The sequence below is a fragment of the Larus michahellis genome, chromosome 14 (assembly GCF_964199755.1).
Source record: "Larus michahellis chromosome 14, bLarMic1.1, whole genome shotgun sequence".
Lineage (NCBI taxonomy): Eukaryota > Metazoa > Chordata > Aves > Charadriiformes > Laridae > Larus > Larus michahellis.
In genome coordinates this window covers 13,629,277-13,644,160 of record NC_133909.1, presented here as the reverse complement: position 1 = coordinate 13,644,160, position 14,884 = coordinate 13,629,277, and the positions used below count along the sequence as shown (strand labels likewise).

At 39.8% G+C, this 14,884-nt stretch overlaps 1 protein-coding gene across 9 annotated transcripts in view; it reads left to right on the top strand.

Annotated features, from left to right (window-relative positions):
• Window positions 1–14,884, top strand: part of CEP112 (centrosomal protein 112) — a 171,889-nt gene that overhangs the window by 101,105 nt on the left and 55,900 nt on the right. For all 9 annotated transcript variants that reach the window (XM_074608019.1, XM_074608018.1, XM_074608023.1 and 6 more), the window contains one exon: window positions 8,116–8,346. In XM_074608019.1, the coding sequence (XP_074464120.1) occupies window positions 8,116–8,346 (231 nt within the window). The remainder of the gene's footprint in view (window positions 1–8,115; window positions 8,347–14,884) is intronic.

Here is a 14,884-nt window from a genome sequence, read left to right as displayed (position 1 = left end):
AGGCAGCTAACTGGCTTCTTTAAAAGAGCAGATCTATTTCAGTGCACTCCTTCTGGGAAAAAAAAAAAAATCAAAATTTGTGTTTTGCTTAATTTTGTCACAGCAGATCTTGGGAATTTGCTACCCTGTTCTCACATGTAGTCATACATGTAGAAACAAGAACGATGACAATAGTTTTGATGTAACTTTTCCTCCTGGCATTTTGATACCCGTGTCTCGCACGCTTCTTTTCAGCCTTCAGAAATATATGGCAAAGTTAGTGAGTAGTTTGGGGTTTAGATGTCGTTAATTTTATTGAAAATGGAGCTCAGCAGAAGGTAACTTCTCGTTATTGTTTTTCATGAGTCAACACTTCCACCACGTTTCAGGAAAATGCTGAAGCTGTAGAGCAAGAGTAGACAACATAGAGCAAACGCATTACTAAGAGATAAAATATAAAGGGTGTTGGATTTTTTGAGGGACTGTGTTAAGTTCAGGGGAAAAAATGAAGTTGACCGTGGTTTAAATACGAAGGAAGAGTGATGTTTAGCCTCCAGCAGCGCCGTACAGGTAGGGTGGTGTTAAACCTGCCCCCAGCCCTAACTAACACCTTAGTAGATACAAAATAAGCAAGGTTGGTAGGAATATACTTTTATCAGATTCATAAATGTTTGAGCCATTTTTCAGAGCATGCAAGGTGCTGGAACAGTCCAAGTAAAGAATCTTACAAAGGAGGTTTGACGTTTAAAAGCAGCTTAATGCTGTTAAAATTAATAGAATAAATATGTAAGTTAGCAGCTCAACACCTCGCTTTACAAGTCCTAGTGGATATTTTCAAGCGAGATGTCAGAGGTACGTTTGCAAAGGTGGGAAAGCAGGGATTGTGTTGATAGACCTTTGCGTAAACCCTGTAATATGGGGATTCAGATTTTACACTGGTGAACAGCAAACATTTTACTGTTGGTACTATGGTTGCCATCTGCGCTGCTTTTACTTAAGTTTTACCGAAGTTTTTTTTCTGTTTGAGTCTAGAGAACGGCCAGTCTTTGTATGCGGTGCGGGTTGGTGGAACGGTTTGGTTTGTGGAATGGTTTTTCTACAAGAAAATACCTAAACTTGATATTATACAGCCTGATTTAGGAGCTGTGAACGCTTGGTTTATGAATGTATTAATATCTTCATCCCATCACTGCGATGCAGTCGTATATAGGATAAAGATGTCTGCTAGTTAACAAACTGGGCAATAGCACCAACATTATGGAAAGAATTTTTTTCCCCTCGAGAATGAGGACACAGAAGTATGCACAAAATACTATATAAGCATGTAATAAAATGCATCTCTCTGAGTACTGAAGTTTTAGCTTTGCTGATATTTTAGTATTTCTAGGGAGTACCAGACTAGTGATCACGACTCCTTGTAATTAGGGGGTGCTATCAGAGTCCTGCGCTTCCATGATCTCCTCCGGAAGAGCCTGCACGGCCCCGTGCTTTTAGGAAAATTCGATCAATGCTCTTAGGAGGTGAGGCCAACCTGTTGCTCATTGAACTCTTGTTCATTTTCACTTGGTTTCACACCATTTCATTTATCTGCTCCCTTAATTACCATATTTATGGGCCTATGTGTTCTTACCCAAAAGGCATTTAAACTTGACAGTGTAATAGATTGTGCTGTGAAGGCTAAATAGCTGTTTATTACTTATCCCTGTTAATTTGCGCTCTGCCACATCATTACTCGTGTGATAATGTACGTGACATTTGTGGAAGTAGTTTTCTTTGCAAATCAAATCTATCTCTTTAAGGATTCATATTGACAAATTGCTGATTTTTACCAGTCACAAGAAAAATTGGGTAATAAAGTCTTAACCTATTTTAATTGAAATGGCTATTGTATGGAAAACATTTTCAATGTATTTGGTTAAAATGGAGATACTTGAGTTAATTTCAAAGCTTTATTTAGAAGATGATGTTAAAAACTTGAGTTACTGAATTTTAATGACTCTTGCTAATTAAAAATCCTTTTAAAAGTATCAGGTTAGGTTTGATTTCTCTTCAGATTTGGATTGTAGCTTAGACAAAAAGATCCCTCTTCCGGCACTGCTGTGCACCCTTTGTGTCACTGTCGTGTTGCAAAGGAGCCACAAATGCAGCTGCCGCCTGGCTGAAGGCGGCTGGAATTGCTGTGGCGTGGGGCAGAGCAGGGGTACTGGGACCAGCGGGTGCCGCTCAGTAGGACGCTTTGAGGGCAAAAAGATCCGAGAGCCATTAGGGCTGTGCCGGGCCCGTGGGGTGCCTTTGGTTGCCCCTTTTATCTCTTAAGGGTAAAATTCGCGGAGATAGTTCCCTGAAACCAGAATGAGATCAAGTGCGAGACTGATTGCTGTGACTTGCTGAAACTGCGATATTAAGACTCGTTAATATAAACCAATTTTGTATTAAACACAAACCAACATTACTCAACTTTGAAGTTCTTACAGCTATACATTTTTCTTAGCTTAGACCTGCAAACAAATAATATTTGTTTACTTTTTCAGCATGCTTTTATGTTAGATACATTGGTTGCTTTTGTGATGGTAGAGAAATTTATCTGTTTCTCAGCACTTTACAAAGCTTTGTTTATTAATAAGAAAGCTAAAGTAGTTCAGATTCCCGCTTTCAACAGATAATCCTTTCTAAGGTCTTTTACACTAAATATGTCACCAGTTGTGGCATGACTGGGGTGGGATACTTCATCCACCTCTTGGGGGACGATCGTGGGTAAAAAGGGAGTCATTGTCACCACAGAATCACTGGGTGCTTCTACTTTGTTCCTTATTTTCCTTTCCTCCTCCTTCATCAAAGTGAGATTTGTTTTTACTTCAGACTTCCTTTCCCTTGACTGGACTGATCTCCTTTCAAAAATAATCCACTCCCCAGTCGCAGATGTTATGTGTACCTCATCCATCTCTGTCACATCACGCCGGCGTAACAAGACACAGAAACAAATCTCCCTTTCAGAAGGGCTCAGCTGACGGTCTCACAGACCACACTGTTCAAATGCATCCAGGAATTTAGTGTTCTTCCAGGTGAGAAAATGCTGAGAAAGTATTGGCGGGCACAGAGCAGGAGCTGCGTATCGGTGGCTCAAACCAGGCTATTACTTATGGGCTAATATTTTAGGTTATTGTCCTAGAAAGGGTCGTAGTGACCACGTAACCCAACGGTTCACGTTCAAAGTAAGTCCATGGAACTGCTCAGAGGTTTTGGGGGGCTTTGGGGGGTGTTTCAAAGTGTTACATGCAAGCAAAATTAAACGCAGCAAATTGAGACCTATGCAGTCATCTGCAGCGGAAGCCAAGTTAGCCCAACGCGGAAAGCTTTTGAAACTCAGTTTCAAGAGTTGTCGTGTTCCACTTGAGAAATGTCTTTAAAAGTGATACTTTTTTTTTTCGTCAGCCTGAGTAGACTCAGCAGCGAAGAGCAAGGAAGGGTTATTGCAACTTCATCTGCTGGGAGATGTTAGTCACTTACTGTAAAAACTGCTGAAGCAACACCTAAATGACTCGAGATCTGAGCCTCGGGGAATAAGTTCATTTGATCTTAACTCCGCGTTGCCTTGTTTTTGTGAGTTTAAAATGCCCTCAACACTATTTGAAGCTAAATACGGCGATGGGTGGATGTGGTCTGGTGTGTAATACATTGAGAGGGAGACAGTGAAGTCCGTGTATTCCGTCACTGTGAGTATAAAAGATGCGGTCATGCTCCAGCCTCTTCCTTAGAAACCGAGCCAAGTAAATGCTTCATGGGGTTGAAGTAGAAGCTCCTGAAAAATAAATAAAATATATATTTTTTAATTCTTTTTTAATTAGACTGTAGTCACTTGGTCCATTTCTCATCTCTGTTGCATGTAACTGTAGCAGAGTCTCAGACATCAGCAACAGATTTTAATTTAAACTTTTTGCCAGCTTTATATTTTCTTATGCAATTTACTTTTTAAAATTAAGAGCACATGTTTTCCTTCCAAATAACATGCAGAACGTTTATTGGCATTTTAAATAGGCCAAAGTGAGTGAGCAACCTTCTTTTTTTCTTTCAAGTCTATTTTTTCCCTACAGGCAAATTGCTGTGGGCTTATGACCCACCCTTTTTATGACACTATTTCAGCACAGATATTCTTAGTTAGAATTCTAAGTTATTCCTTTGAAACAGAAATAGAAATCGGCATCTCAGCTAGCAGTTTCTTCAGCTATGGGATTGTCTTACGTGCATACACGTACATACAAGTATGCCTATAAATTCATGTGAAATCTCTACCCTGTCACACAGTTTACTTTACATATTTGTATTTTTGGGGCACTCTGTAAGCTAGCGGTTTCTTTCTATTTGTTTTTCTTTATGTGGATTAATAGTCATTTTAGAAACTGCTTTCGTGTTCGGGGTGTGCTGCTATGGCATGGCCATCCTGTGGAATTGCTATGAACTTCTGCCTTCTTTGGAAGAGAGATATGGATGTCTTTTATTGCATTTTCTTGTACCCGTACAACCGAAATAAAGACTATAACATTTTGATCCAAAAAGAAGGCAGCAAGCAGCCATAAAATTTTGGACCTGCTATATAGTGTGAAGTCTTTATTTCTTATGTTCAAGCCTTACGTTTAGCACAAGAATCATTTACTCTGGGCGAGCGTTTCAGATGTGTATGTCTCAGAGCAGCCCTTGTACCCAAGTTGTTGTTTGGACCGTGCAAACAGCGTGGTAGGCATGGTTCGCAGGCACGGGCTGGAGCAGCTAGGAAAGGAAGTTAAGAAACCAACACTGAGAAAGGGCGTTCAGTTTTACAGGGAAGCCAAGCAAGCATCGTGCCTTCAGATCTCAGGCACGAGAAGTGAGCTTTGGTGATTGAGTCTTTTGTTTTTCCACAGAATCGGTAAGAAAAGACAGTTGCTCTTAAGTTTTATGTTTCATGGATTTTTCACAACTGAGAATAATGTCATCTTGTTGGTTGGTTTTTTCCCCTAGTAGTACTAATTTGCTTACATTTAAGTATAATAAGAGTTGATTAAACCTGGCAAGTGGAATAGCAGAATCTTAGTGGTGGAAAGTTGGGGATTCAGGTCCTTTAGCAGCTGGAGATAGCCGTGTCACACAAAGTTGTCTTGTGCAGCAAGTTGTTCGGTTGTAAGCTGCTTCTGCCGGTGACTTTGTTTATGGGAAAAAATAATCTGGCTGTGAGAACTAGACTTATTTTAAAGTAATTGACAAGAACTGTGGCGGTGATCCCCAATATAAGCTTTTTCCAGTCACTTTGGAGAGATTAGATGTCTCTTAACATCATCTTACTGGCAGCAAACTTGCTCCAAAAGGACTCCTTTAATCATATTAGTTTCGCTGCCATCACCCCGTCTTCAAATTCTTTCTTCTTTCCCAGCAGAACCAAATCTGCTTTTGCCATCTATTAGGTCCAACATTAATACTCCTGTGCATATTAATTACTGTTACTTCACGTATAGCATTCAGCCCACTGTCTTTGGGCTCCCCCGTTTTGAATCCGAGGGCTCCGAGCTGTTGCTTTTTCCACGTGGCAGTAGAAAACACTGTATTGTGCTATTTGATTTTCTAATGGCTTTGTGTAAGAATTATTGAATATAGAACAAAGGAAAGCAGAAAGACCTAACAGTTAAATCAGGAGTTCACCCAGTCTCTATTTTGGCTTGTAATACGCTTTATGAATGAATTTTCCCTGTATTGTAAGTCGGCCTTGGCTGCTTGTCCTAAATATTTTATCAAACTTTTTAGGAAACTTCTGAGCAATGTAGTATCTTAGTTTCACTTATCCAGGAAGAAAAAAAAAGTTTTAGGAAGCTTTCTGTTTTTTAAAAAAGAAGGAAGGAAGGAAGAAAAAAAAAAAAAGGAAAGTGGTAGTGGAGGGAGAATGAGCCCTCAAAAAGAGCTCTCACAGATTAAAAAAAAATTGTTACTATTCCAGGCAGGACTTGCATGGGAACGGCTATTAAAAAACCCAAATGCTACTCTGTACGTCAGTTTAGAACCCGGACTGTGTCATCCTGTAGAAATTGTAGCTCTGTAGCATTTCGTTGGTTAAGTAAAAGCCAGTTCGGCTGACATTTTGTCATGATCTGGAGGTGCAGTTGCTTTCTAAAAGAATTATAGAAGTATATTGTAGATTATAATTATGTACTAAAATGATCTTTACATTTTAGTCTGTACCATTATATGCTAAAATGTACTTTACATTTTTAGTCTGTGTACAGATTTAAAAAATTAAACATGTGTAGAGGAAAAGATCAGGAAAGGAAGGAAAGGATCTAGAGCAGATTACACTATAGGAAACACATGTTTGAGATAATGCTGATAGAGCCGAAGTATGTGGCCTGTGTTATACTTCTGTATACAAACGATGTGCTTGTTCCATCTCTGCGCATACACACACAAAATCTTCCCTTTGACAGAGCAGGGAATAATGCCAATGAGTAATTAGGAAGGCATGGACGCAAAAGTCAGTCTTGTGACACATTTCTGAGACGGTTAATATTATTTAATACACGTTACAGCTGAGATAGTCAAAGGACATGACTGAAGGTTTGAGGGGAGACGACAAGTCTTTTATTACACCATATAGTTCAAATAGTTTGAAAAAACAGGCAAACTTTCAAGCCTCGATTTTTCCCTCTCAGATCACAGTATTTATAACAATCTGTCCCGGGATATTAATGTACAAGGCAATGTTTCTGATAGTCATTCATTTCCCAACCTTGGTCAGAAATGAATGTTTCTTTTTCAAAGATTTGTAGTAATGTGGTTTTCAGAGACTGCAAATAGATGGTTTAACTGAATACAGACAGTATATTAAAAATGTCTAAAGAAGAAAAATAGTAGTTGGAGAGAGAGATCAGTTCAGAGCTCTAGAAGCAGTAACTGGCGTTCCAGGGCAATGGGATCGTTAAATATACAGTAATTTTCATCAGATTTTCTTATGAAGCCTTTAATAAGCTTCAGCTGAGTCACCTACATCTATTTGGCAGAACATCAATTTCTCATCTCAATATTATCACATCCTCTGTGAAAGAATTCCAGGGAACTGCGCAGTTACTTGTGAAGCAGGAAGGAAAAAGGGGGAAATGCTGTGTGACGTTCTTAGTGAAAATGCTCATTTTCAGAATTATATTTCTGAACGAAGATACACACGTGCTTGCAACATCATACATTGCAGTTGGCTGTAAGGACAACGGTTTTGTGTCACAAATACGATGGTCCTGTACTTTGTTTAAGAAGCTACAGAAGAAACACGGTTAGAAAAGTAACGTGAGTTACATGCAAGTGTAAAGCTAAAGTAATAAACGTGTGCTCTCCTGCTACTGTAAAGCAGCAGTGTGTTCTCTGTGCTCCAGGGGCAACACAGCTTTACCGTGTATAACTTCCATCCCGTACTCCTGCAGGTTCCCGCGTGGAAGGCAGTGAGCTCTTCTGCTGCCGCTCCATCGTCCCCCCGTGCCACTGCTGCGTCACACCACGTACTTTGCTCCCAAGGACTGAGGGATGATCTGTGATCGCATAAAAGAGAGTTGTGGATTCTGAAATCCATGTCTTGCATTTTGAAGATCCTGTGTCTCGTCTACACTGTGTTTGCAGAGTCTTAAGGATTCTCTGCATTGGTCCGCGTCGTCCTTTCTCGATGTGCTCTGGTTCCCGCACCTGGAGCAGGACGTTCTTTGATACGTACCTGGTGCACGTTAGCACATTATGCTGAAATACAGTCTGTAACCTGTAGCATTGATTGATAAATGGTTGATGATACAGTGGTATCTCATTAGAAGGTGGTAGGTCCTTCCTTAAGGGAGGAAAAAAAAAAAAAAAAGATGGCAGGGACATTATACGTAGTGATTATATGCCACAAACTAAATTTCTTCACCTATGGGGACACCCCTTCCAAAAACCTTGCTCCATCCATGCTTTGGGCAGGGGGGAGCTGTATTCACCTGCGGGTGTGAAGAGAGGGGACAGAGCAGCAGGAGAGGCCAAGGAAGGGGACAGAGAATCCTTCGAGTCTCCTACCTACCCCAGCTAACAGCCTGCCTGAGAAAATCGAGTTCTTTTGTGATTTTGGTGGGTTTTTTTTACTTTGATTGTTCTGTATTTCAGGTTATCTGTGATATGGAGAACCAAATCCACAAGCTGAGGGAAGAGCTTATCCAGGTGAACGCTCAGCGGAAGCAGCAGCTGCTGGAGCTGAGCCATCAGTGGGAAGAGAAGAAGCAGAGGGTGGCTCGAGACCACGAGACGGCTCTGAATAAGCTGAAAGTGGAGGCAGAAAAAATGACATTAGACCTGAAAAAGATACATGCAGCAGAAATAGAGAAGGCCTTGGAAAAGGTAAGAGGTTCACATGGGGCTTCTCCTTGTGGCACGGCACAATCACCCCAAAAGTGAGATAAGCAAAGTTTCACTGAGGGAAAATGATTAGGGATCGCTTAAGTTGAAAAAACAGACGTGTACTGTAGATATGACATCAGATGATGTAATCACGGCACGAGTATGGAAAGTTTTGTGGTTCTCTAATGAAAGACGCCGTCTCTTTGGACACGCGGCAGTCGCTGCTGTGGCTGGTTGCCCTGAGAGCAGTGCTGGGGCAGGACCATCCAGCCGTGGTGGGCGCGGAACGGGGACAACCGTGCGGTGCTCGGGAGCTGGCGGGACTTTAAAAATCCGGATGATTTCAAAGGCAAAGCCAGCCAAGGACTAGGCTAATCACTTTTCCTTTGCTGGAACAGATAGAGTGGAAAGGGCGGTTCTGTCTAACTGAGCTTTTTCTCCCTTAAAAAGAAGGAAAGTTCTTAAGGAGGAAAAAGTTCAAGCTAAAACTGCAAGGAAATTGGGTCTAGTTGCTAACAATGGCTGGTCTACTTTTGCCTCTGTGCATCGGGTGAGCAAGGACTCTGTGAAAGGCTTGAAAATAGAAATTAATGTTTCAGATACATCAAGGCTTCCCTCCCCATTCTGTTCAGCGGGGTCACTGCCTGCTCATCAGCGCTTGCGGAGCATCCCCCCGTACCGGCGTCTACAGTTCAAGTATTTCACCACGTTAGGGATGATATGAGCTAAAACATGTGAATTTTATTTCAAAAGCTAAACTAAAAAAACCCTACTTAATATTTATGGCAGACATTTGTGTATGTGTAAGCAGATAGTTGTTGAAGTATCTTTTATACGCCTTAATGTAATAAATCATACATTTTATTGCAAAGTGATGTACAGTGGCACAAATTAACAATCTGCATATACTGTTTGAACAGCCTTTGTGAAAGTGACATTTCATTTACCTGCATCAGGTTCTCGGTCTGTAATTTTAAACAGCATTCGGAGGATTATGTTGGAAATCATCCAGCCTGAAGCCATTAAAATGGCTGTGATCAACAATTCAGAATCTTTTCTGAATGTAAGGAAAGCTCCGCTTGGCATAATTATTTAAAGCCAAGGTCACGGAAAGTATTTAAACCTTTGAAATTCATCATTAAAGGATTAATTTTAACTCAGGAAGACATTGTCATTTTTGCTTAAAAATGGAATTTGAATCTCAATTCTTTTCTTTCTTTGATCTTTTTTTACATGTGTAGTATAGCAAAAGAAAAGTTAACTTCTTTACATCCTCAAATTAAAGTTACAAATAATCCTTCATAGGGCAATATCCTTAATAGTCTTGAATTGTCATTTCTGTCAGAAATACTATTTTTTTAATTTGTTGGATTTTTTCTATTTTTCAAAAAAAATTGCTAATTTTAAGTTATATTAACTGCTATTGAATTATATTTTTTTTTTTTTTTCATTTAACCTACTTCCCTATTTTTACTCCTAATCGGAAGAGCACAGGTTGAGTAAAAGATAGGAGGAGGGAAAAAAAAAAAATCTCTGTTGGAAAGTCTTTCCCAGGCATGTGAAAATACCGGGCGTTACCTTCAAACCTCCATTTACCATTCTGCTTCGTTTCGGTCTTCCAAATGTAGCGCTGTGGAAGTGGGCCACGAAGTCCAAAAGTCGAAGTAGCTGAGAGGGCAAACTCCATTGAAAGCTCAAAAGCTACAGTTTCAGCTAACTTAGTTCAAATCTTGATCCTATCAAAGTCCACAAAATTTTGATGGAGATTTTATACAAGGAGGGGGGAAAAAAACCATCTTAATTGCAGCATTAGTCTCGAAACTTGTTTTTAAAAGTCTTTTTATTTTTCTAACAAATTGTGTTGCCTTGAAATTTAGGACAATATAGGAGGAAAATTTGTCCTCTAAATTTACTTTTTTTCTGCCAATTCTGTAAAGATTGATTAAAAATCCACGGGGAAGCTGAATTTGACTGTTTAGGCTTGGAACATCCGACTGTCCAGATTTTCTGGAGGTCAGTGCGTTCCCAAGTGAAGGGTCTCGTTCCTCTGTGGTCTCTTTTGTGAGTAATACTGATTTCTGTGTGGATTGTTTCATGGAATTGTGGACTGTTGTTCATGTGAACGTGATGAAAAGCAAAACAAATGGCTAAAACTTCAGCGAGGAGAAAAATTAAAGTCAAAATGCGTGACTTCAGAAGGAGATGCAGGGTTCGCGTGCCACTGCCCTCCCCATAGCTCTGCTGTGGTGGGGATGGGAAGGAGGAGAGTGGGGCAGAGGTAGAGGAACAGTTTTCATTGCAAGAGCACTGGAAATTTAAATATTCCTGGGTATTTGTAGAAGGCTTGTCAATATCTAGGGCACGTAATTTAATTTTCTAAAGTCTTTAATTTTCTGTTGCTTAAAAATCTCAACGTTAAAGATAGTCCATTGTTTATTGTAATATTTTAGTTGATTCATTTCGTTAGTGATGACAGCATACAGTGCCAGAAGGTTGCTCAATAACTGTAGTACAGTAATGTTTTTGAACTTGTGATTCTAAAAGCAAATATCTTTTGACAGTTATTGCATCTCCCAATCAGTAGGGAACGATAAGTGGGAAAATATTTAACAGGTGGCCAAATGGCGCTGTGTAACCTGCGCTATAGGAAAAATAAACATGGCATCTGGTATTGTGGAAATAGTAATAAAGGGAAAAGTCCATCATTTTCCAGTGACCTCCCCTGTTGCAGGTATTATTTTCCATCAAACACCACTTCCTTACAAAGTGAGCGATAGCTGACCTAAATACGCACACTACGAGTTAGTGTTGGACCTGTTGTGGACACCTGGGGCATGTCTGAGGCTTCTCCGTGTCCCCCAGAGCTGCAGGAGCGCGGGAGGAGGTGACCAGGGCTCTACCTGAACTGCAGTCAGAGGACTTCTGTGAGCAAGGTCCTTGTCACCAGCCTGGCGGATAGAAACGGGGCTGGGGTGACACAGGGGCAGCTCGGCATGTGCGGTTCACACTGGGGCAGTGTGGCCGTTCCTCTCTAGCCTTGCTAGATCAGGTGTCCCAGCCCCATCACACGTAATCACCCTCCTGCTCCCCTTTTAAGACATAACGTGGTAGTTACATTAGAACACAAAATCACCTAATCAGATAAAGATAAGAGATTTTAACGTCCTTAAGGTCACGTAAGCCCTGCTGGACATAAATCAGACAAAAATTCAAGACGCTAGCATGGAGAATTTGAAACGGTACTTATCATGTTCTTAGGACTTCAGTACTTTCGTAATATCTGTTATCTGTCTCTAACATAAAAATGACTCGAGAATATCTCCAAATTATTTCTTGTCTATTAGTTAAGGAGTCTTAAATGTGGTTTCAGAACACTTGTATTCAATCATAGTGATTTTGATTTACTTTTAAAGTATAGATTTAATTTGCTCGTATTCCATTACAGCCAGTGATTATAGCGTTTTCTGATGTGATGGTAATTTTTTTTTTTTATTTGAAGTCATACCTCATTATGATGAAACGAAACATAAACTGTTTAAGAAATAAACATATTAGGGATACATAATGCTGCAGTTAGGCTCCACTAATGACTAATTTCAGCAGGGAGACAGGTGTGTTATAGGTTGCATCAGCAGCACTTGGGGCACCAAGACTAATCAGCCAGGTGTAACGGACTGTACAAAGCTTAGGAGCGTTTTCAGGTTTGCCAGCAATCACTAAAAGCAGGAGAGAAACTGCATTTCTAAGTGCGTGCAGATGTGAAGCTTGGCTAACACAACTGCTTGCAACATTCATCTGTGGTATTTTCTTGGCAAAGAAAATGAGCGTTCAGAAAGCATGACCCGAGCAGATCAGTAGACATGCTAACTATGCTCAAAGGAAGCAACCTTGGAACTGGAAACGTCTCATAAAAAAAAGCTCTCTTTGAGCAGCGCACATGAGTAAATTGGAGTGGGAGAAAAAGGTTCGGTTTTTTATCCTCTTTAAATAATTTTCAACATTTAGCTTTTTATTGACTTCTTTTCTATATTTAAATGGATATTTTGACTCATCCTGTTGAATCTTTATGCAGGTTCCAGGAACATCTAATACTTTTTCAGTGGTGCTTTTCTTGTGGAGAAGTAATTTACATTTTTGTGTATTGACTGTACTGAACACACATGATATTTGATTACAGGATGAAACTGTAGTCAAAAAAAAGAAAACAGACCAGGAGAGTCAAGTTTCTGGAGTGTAATTCCACTGATTTCAGTTCAGTTGTGAAATGGTTCGCTCTGGAGAGATGGGACTCCAAGACGGCATAAAATCTGGCCAGAACCATGCAAATTGTATTTGTAGGTTTTAATGATGTAGTAGTTAGTTGTACTCTGAGATTTCTGTTGTTTTAAATAAGATTTGACATTTATAATGTTTTCTAGTCTATACCTGTTACAATTACTCCATCTACATCTGGCGGGAAGTCCACATAAAACTGAAATGCCCAGAAAATTCAAAGTTAAGGTCACTGTGTAAGTGACCGCTTCCCTAATTAAGAATAACTATTCTATATAATAATTATGTTGTAATATAATGTTTTTGTAACAGGGCCTTTTTCAAGAGTCTGTAGACAATATCCTATAATTGGATGCTTAATATTTGACCAACTTCTACTTACACATGGTTTGCAAATAAGGTACTGATAATGTGCCCCACAGAGCACTTCAGTCCTTCCTTTAGCGTCAAGCTTCGTGATGGTGGATTAATTAGCTAGCAAGGCCGTCCCTAGGGCGCAGTTCCGCTGGACGTGCTCACTGGGCATACTTTCATGCTGCGTATGTGGGAATATCTTTAATTCACAGTATCTGTTCTGGCTCTGTTGTCGGTACTCAGACAGATGATGTCACACTGTTCAGCACTGGCAAAGAAACAGAAGATGAAGAGAAAGAATATGACATCTTCAAAAATTAAGGAGATAATCCAAGAGATACTCGATTAAAAGTATTGAGTTTCCCCTAAGCAGCTGAGTTACTTTTGCTCATAAAGAATAAGCGTTGCATGCTTTCCAGTAGCTTACGTTGTTGAGTACTGTCTCTCTAGCTGTTGGTCTTCTCTGGTAATCTTCTCGCACATTTTATTAGCTACCAAAAATGGTTCCATCTTTGTATCTAAGACCTTCTGGGAACTGGACCGTCTCTGCAGCAATTCTGTAGGTTCCTGCTTAGACTTCTTAGCATAACGGAGCCTTTGATCTGAGTTGCACCTTTCACTTCATTAACTTGAGCGCTAATAGCCGTTGTGTAGCTAGCGTCATTTATGTGAGCGTCCAGATGAACTTTTTTCACACTCGATGCAGCGATACCCTGGTTATTTACATGGGGGCAAATAGGTCAACCATAAAATGTGGACACGTATTCTTCCCGAGTATAATGATATCATTAAATTGGTATCTAATTATAATGTAGACCTCTGTTTTTCTCCTTGCTGAATGTGTTCAGGATCTCCTCTAGTTGTTGTATATGTGCCATTTTTTTAGACTAAAATTTTTAAATACTTGTTTGAATCGATTACATAGATTCTTTTGTTTAGGCCTTAGCTATGAATGATCTAAAGAGCTTCTAATTCTTACTGAGAAGAGTTGGATGTTCCCTGAGTCATTTTTTCATTCTAATCTGAGAACTGTTGTCTATGATATGATCTCTCTATTCCAGAGTAGTAATATTCATGTTGGTTTTGTGTTGTCAGGTCTGTGTACGTTTACTTACATTTAGTTCTTGAACATTTATGACACTGTGTTAGTGATTCACCAACTAATTTTATTAAAAATGAGCATAGTGCTTTGACTTTATGGCAGAAATTCTGCCAAAAGCCTAGAAGGTCAAGGAAAAAGATATATATTTCAAAAAGAGAAAAGATTCGTATAGCAAAGGGAGTGTATGTTAGTGCAAGAAGTGCGGATTATTTAATCTGTCTTTATAGTACCTTTACAGCAACTCTTGCAACAAAATTTTGCTCACAGATGATGGGAGAAAACCAGTTTCCCCTCTAGCATGTCCCCTTTTGCACTGCTCCTTCTTATTCCTCCAAAGAAAAGGAAAGAACGATGATAGTGGCCCAGGAACATGGTCGCAGGAATTGCATCATCCCTTAGGGGAGCCATTTGGAGGCGTCTTCAATCAACAGAGCCAAACGTGAAGAGAAATATGGTAGAATAATCTCGGGGATATTTCACTCAAATGAGACTAAACAGAATTGATGGCACTCTCCCTCCTGGAGGTATTTCAAAGCAACAGTCTCAGTTATTCACAGAGAGTTACTCTGCTTCTACCTCCTTTTTAAAAAAAAAAAAAAAAACAACCCAAAAAACTCAGAAAAACAAACCAGAATACAAGGCAAGATTTCTGCCCATCAGTTGTGTTTATGACTCTGGTTATAAACCAGGAGTAGTTGGTATAACTGTCACTGTGGAAAAAAATACACTCCTGTGAGCATGAAGCTTACTCTTGGACGTCTTCATTAATGTTTGGGGAGGAGATCGAGCATTATTTGCATTCACAAATAA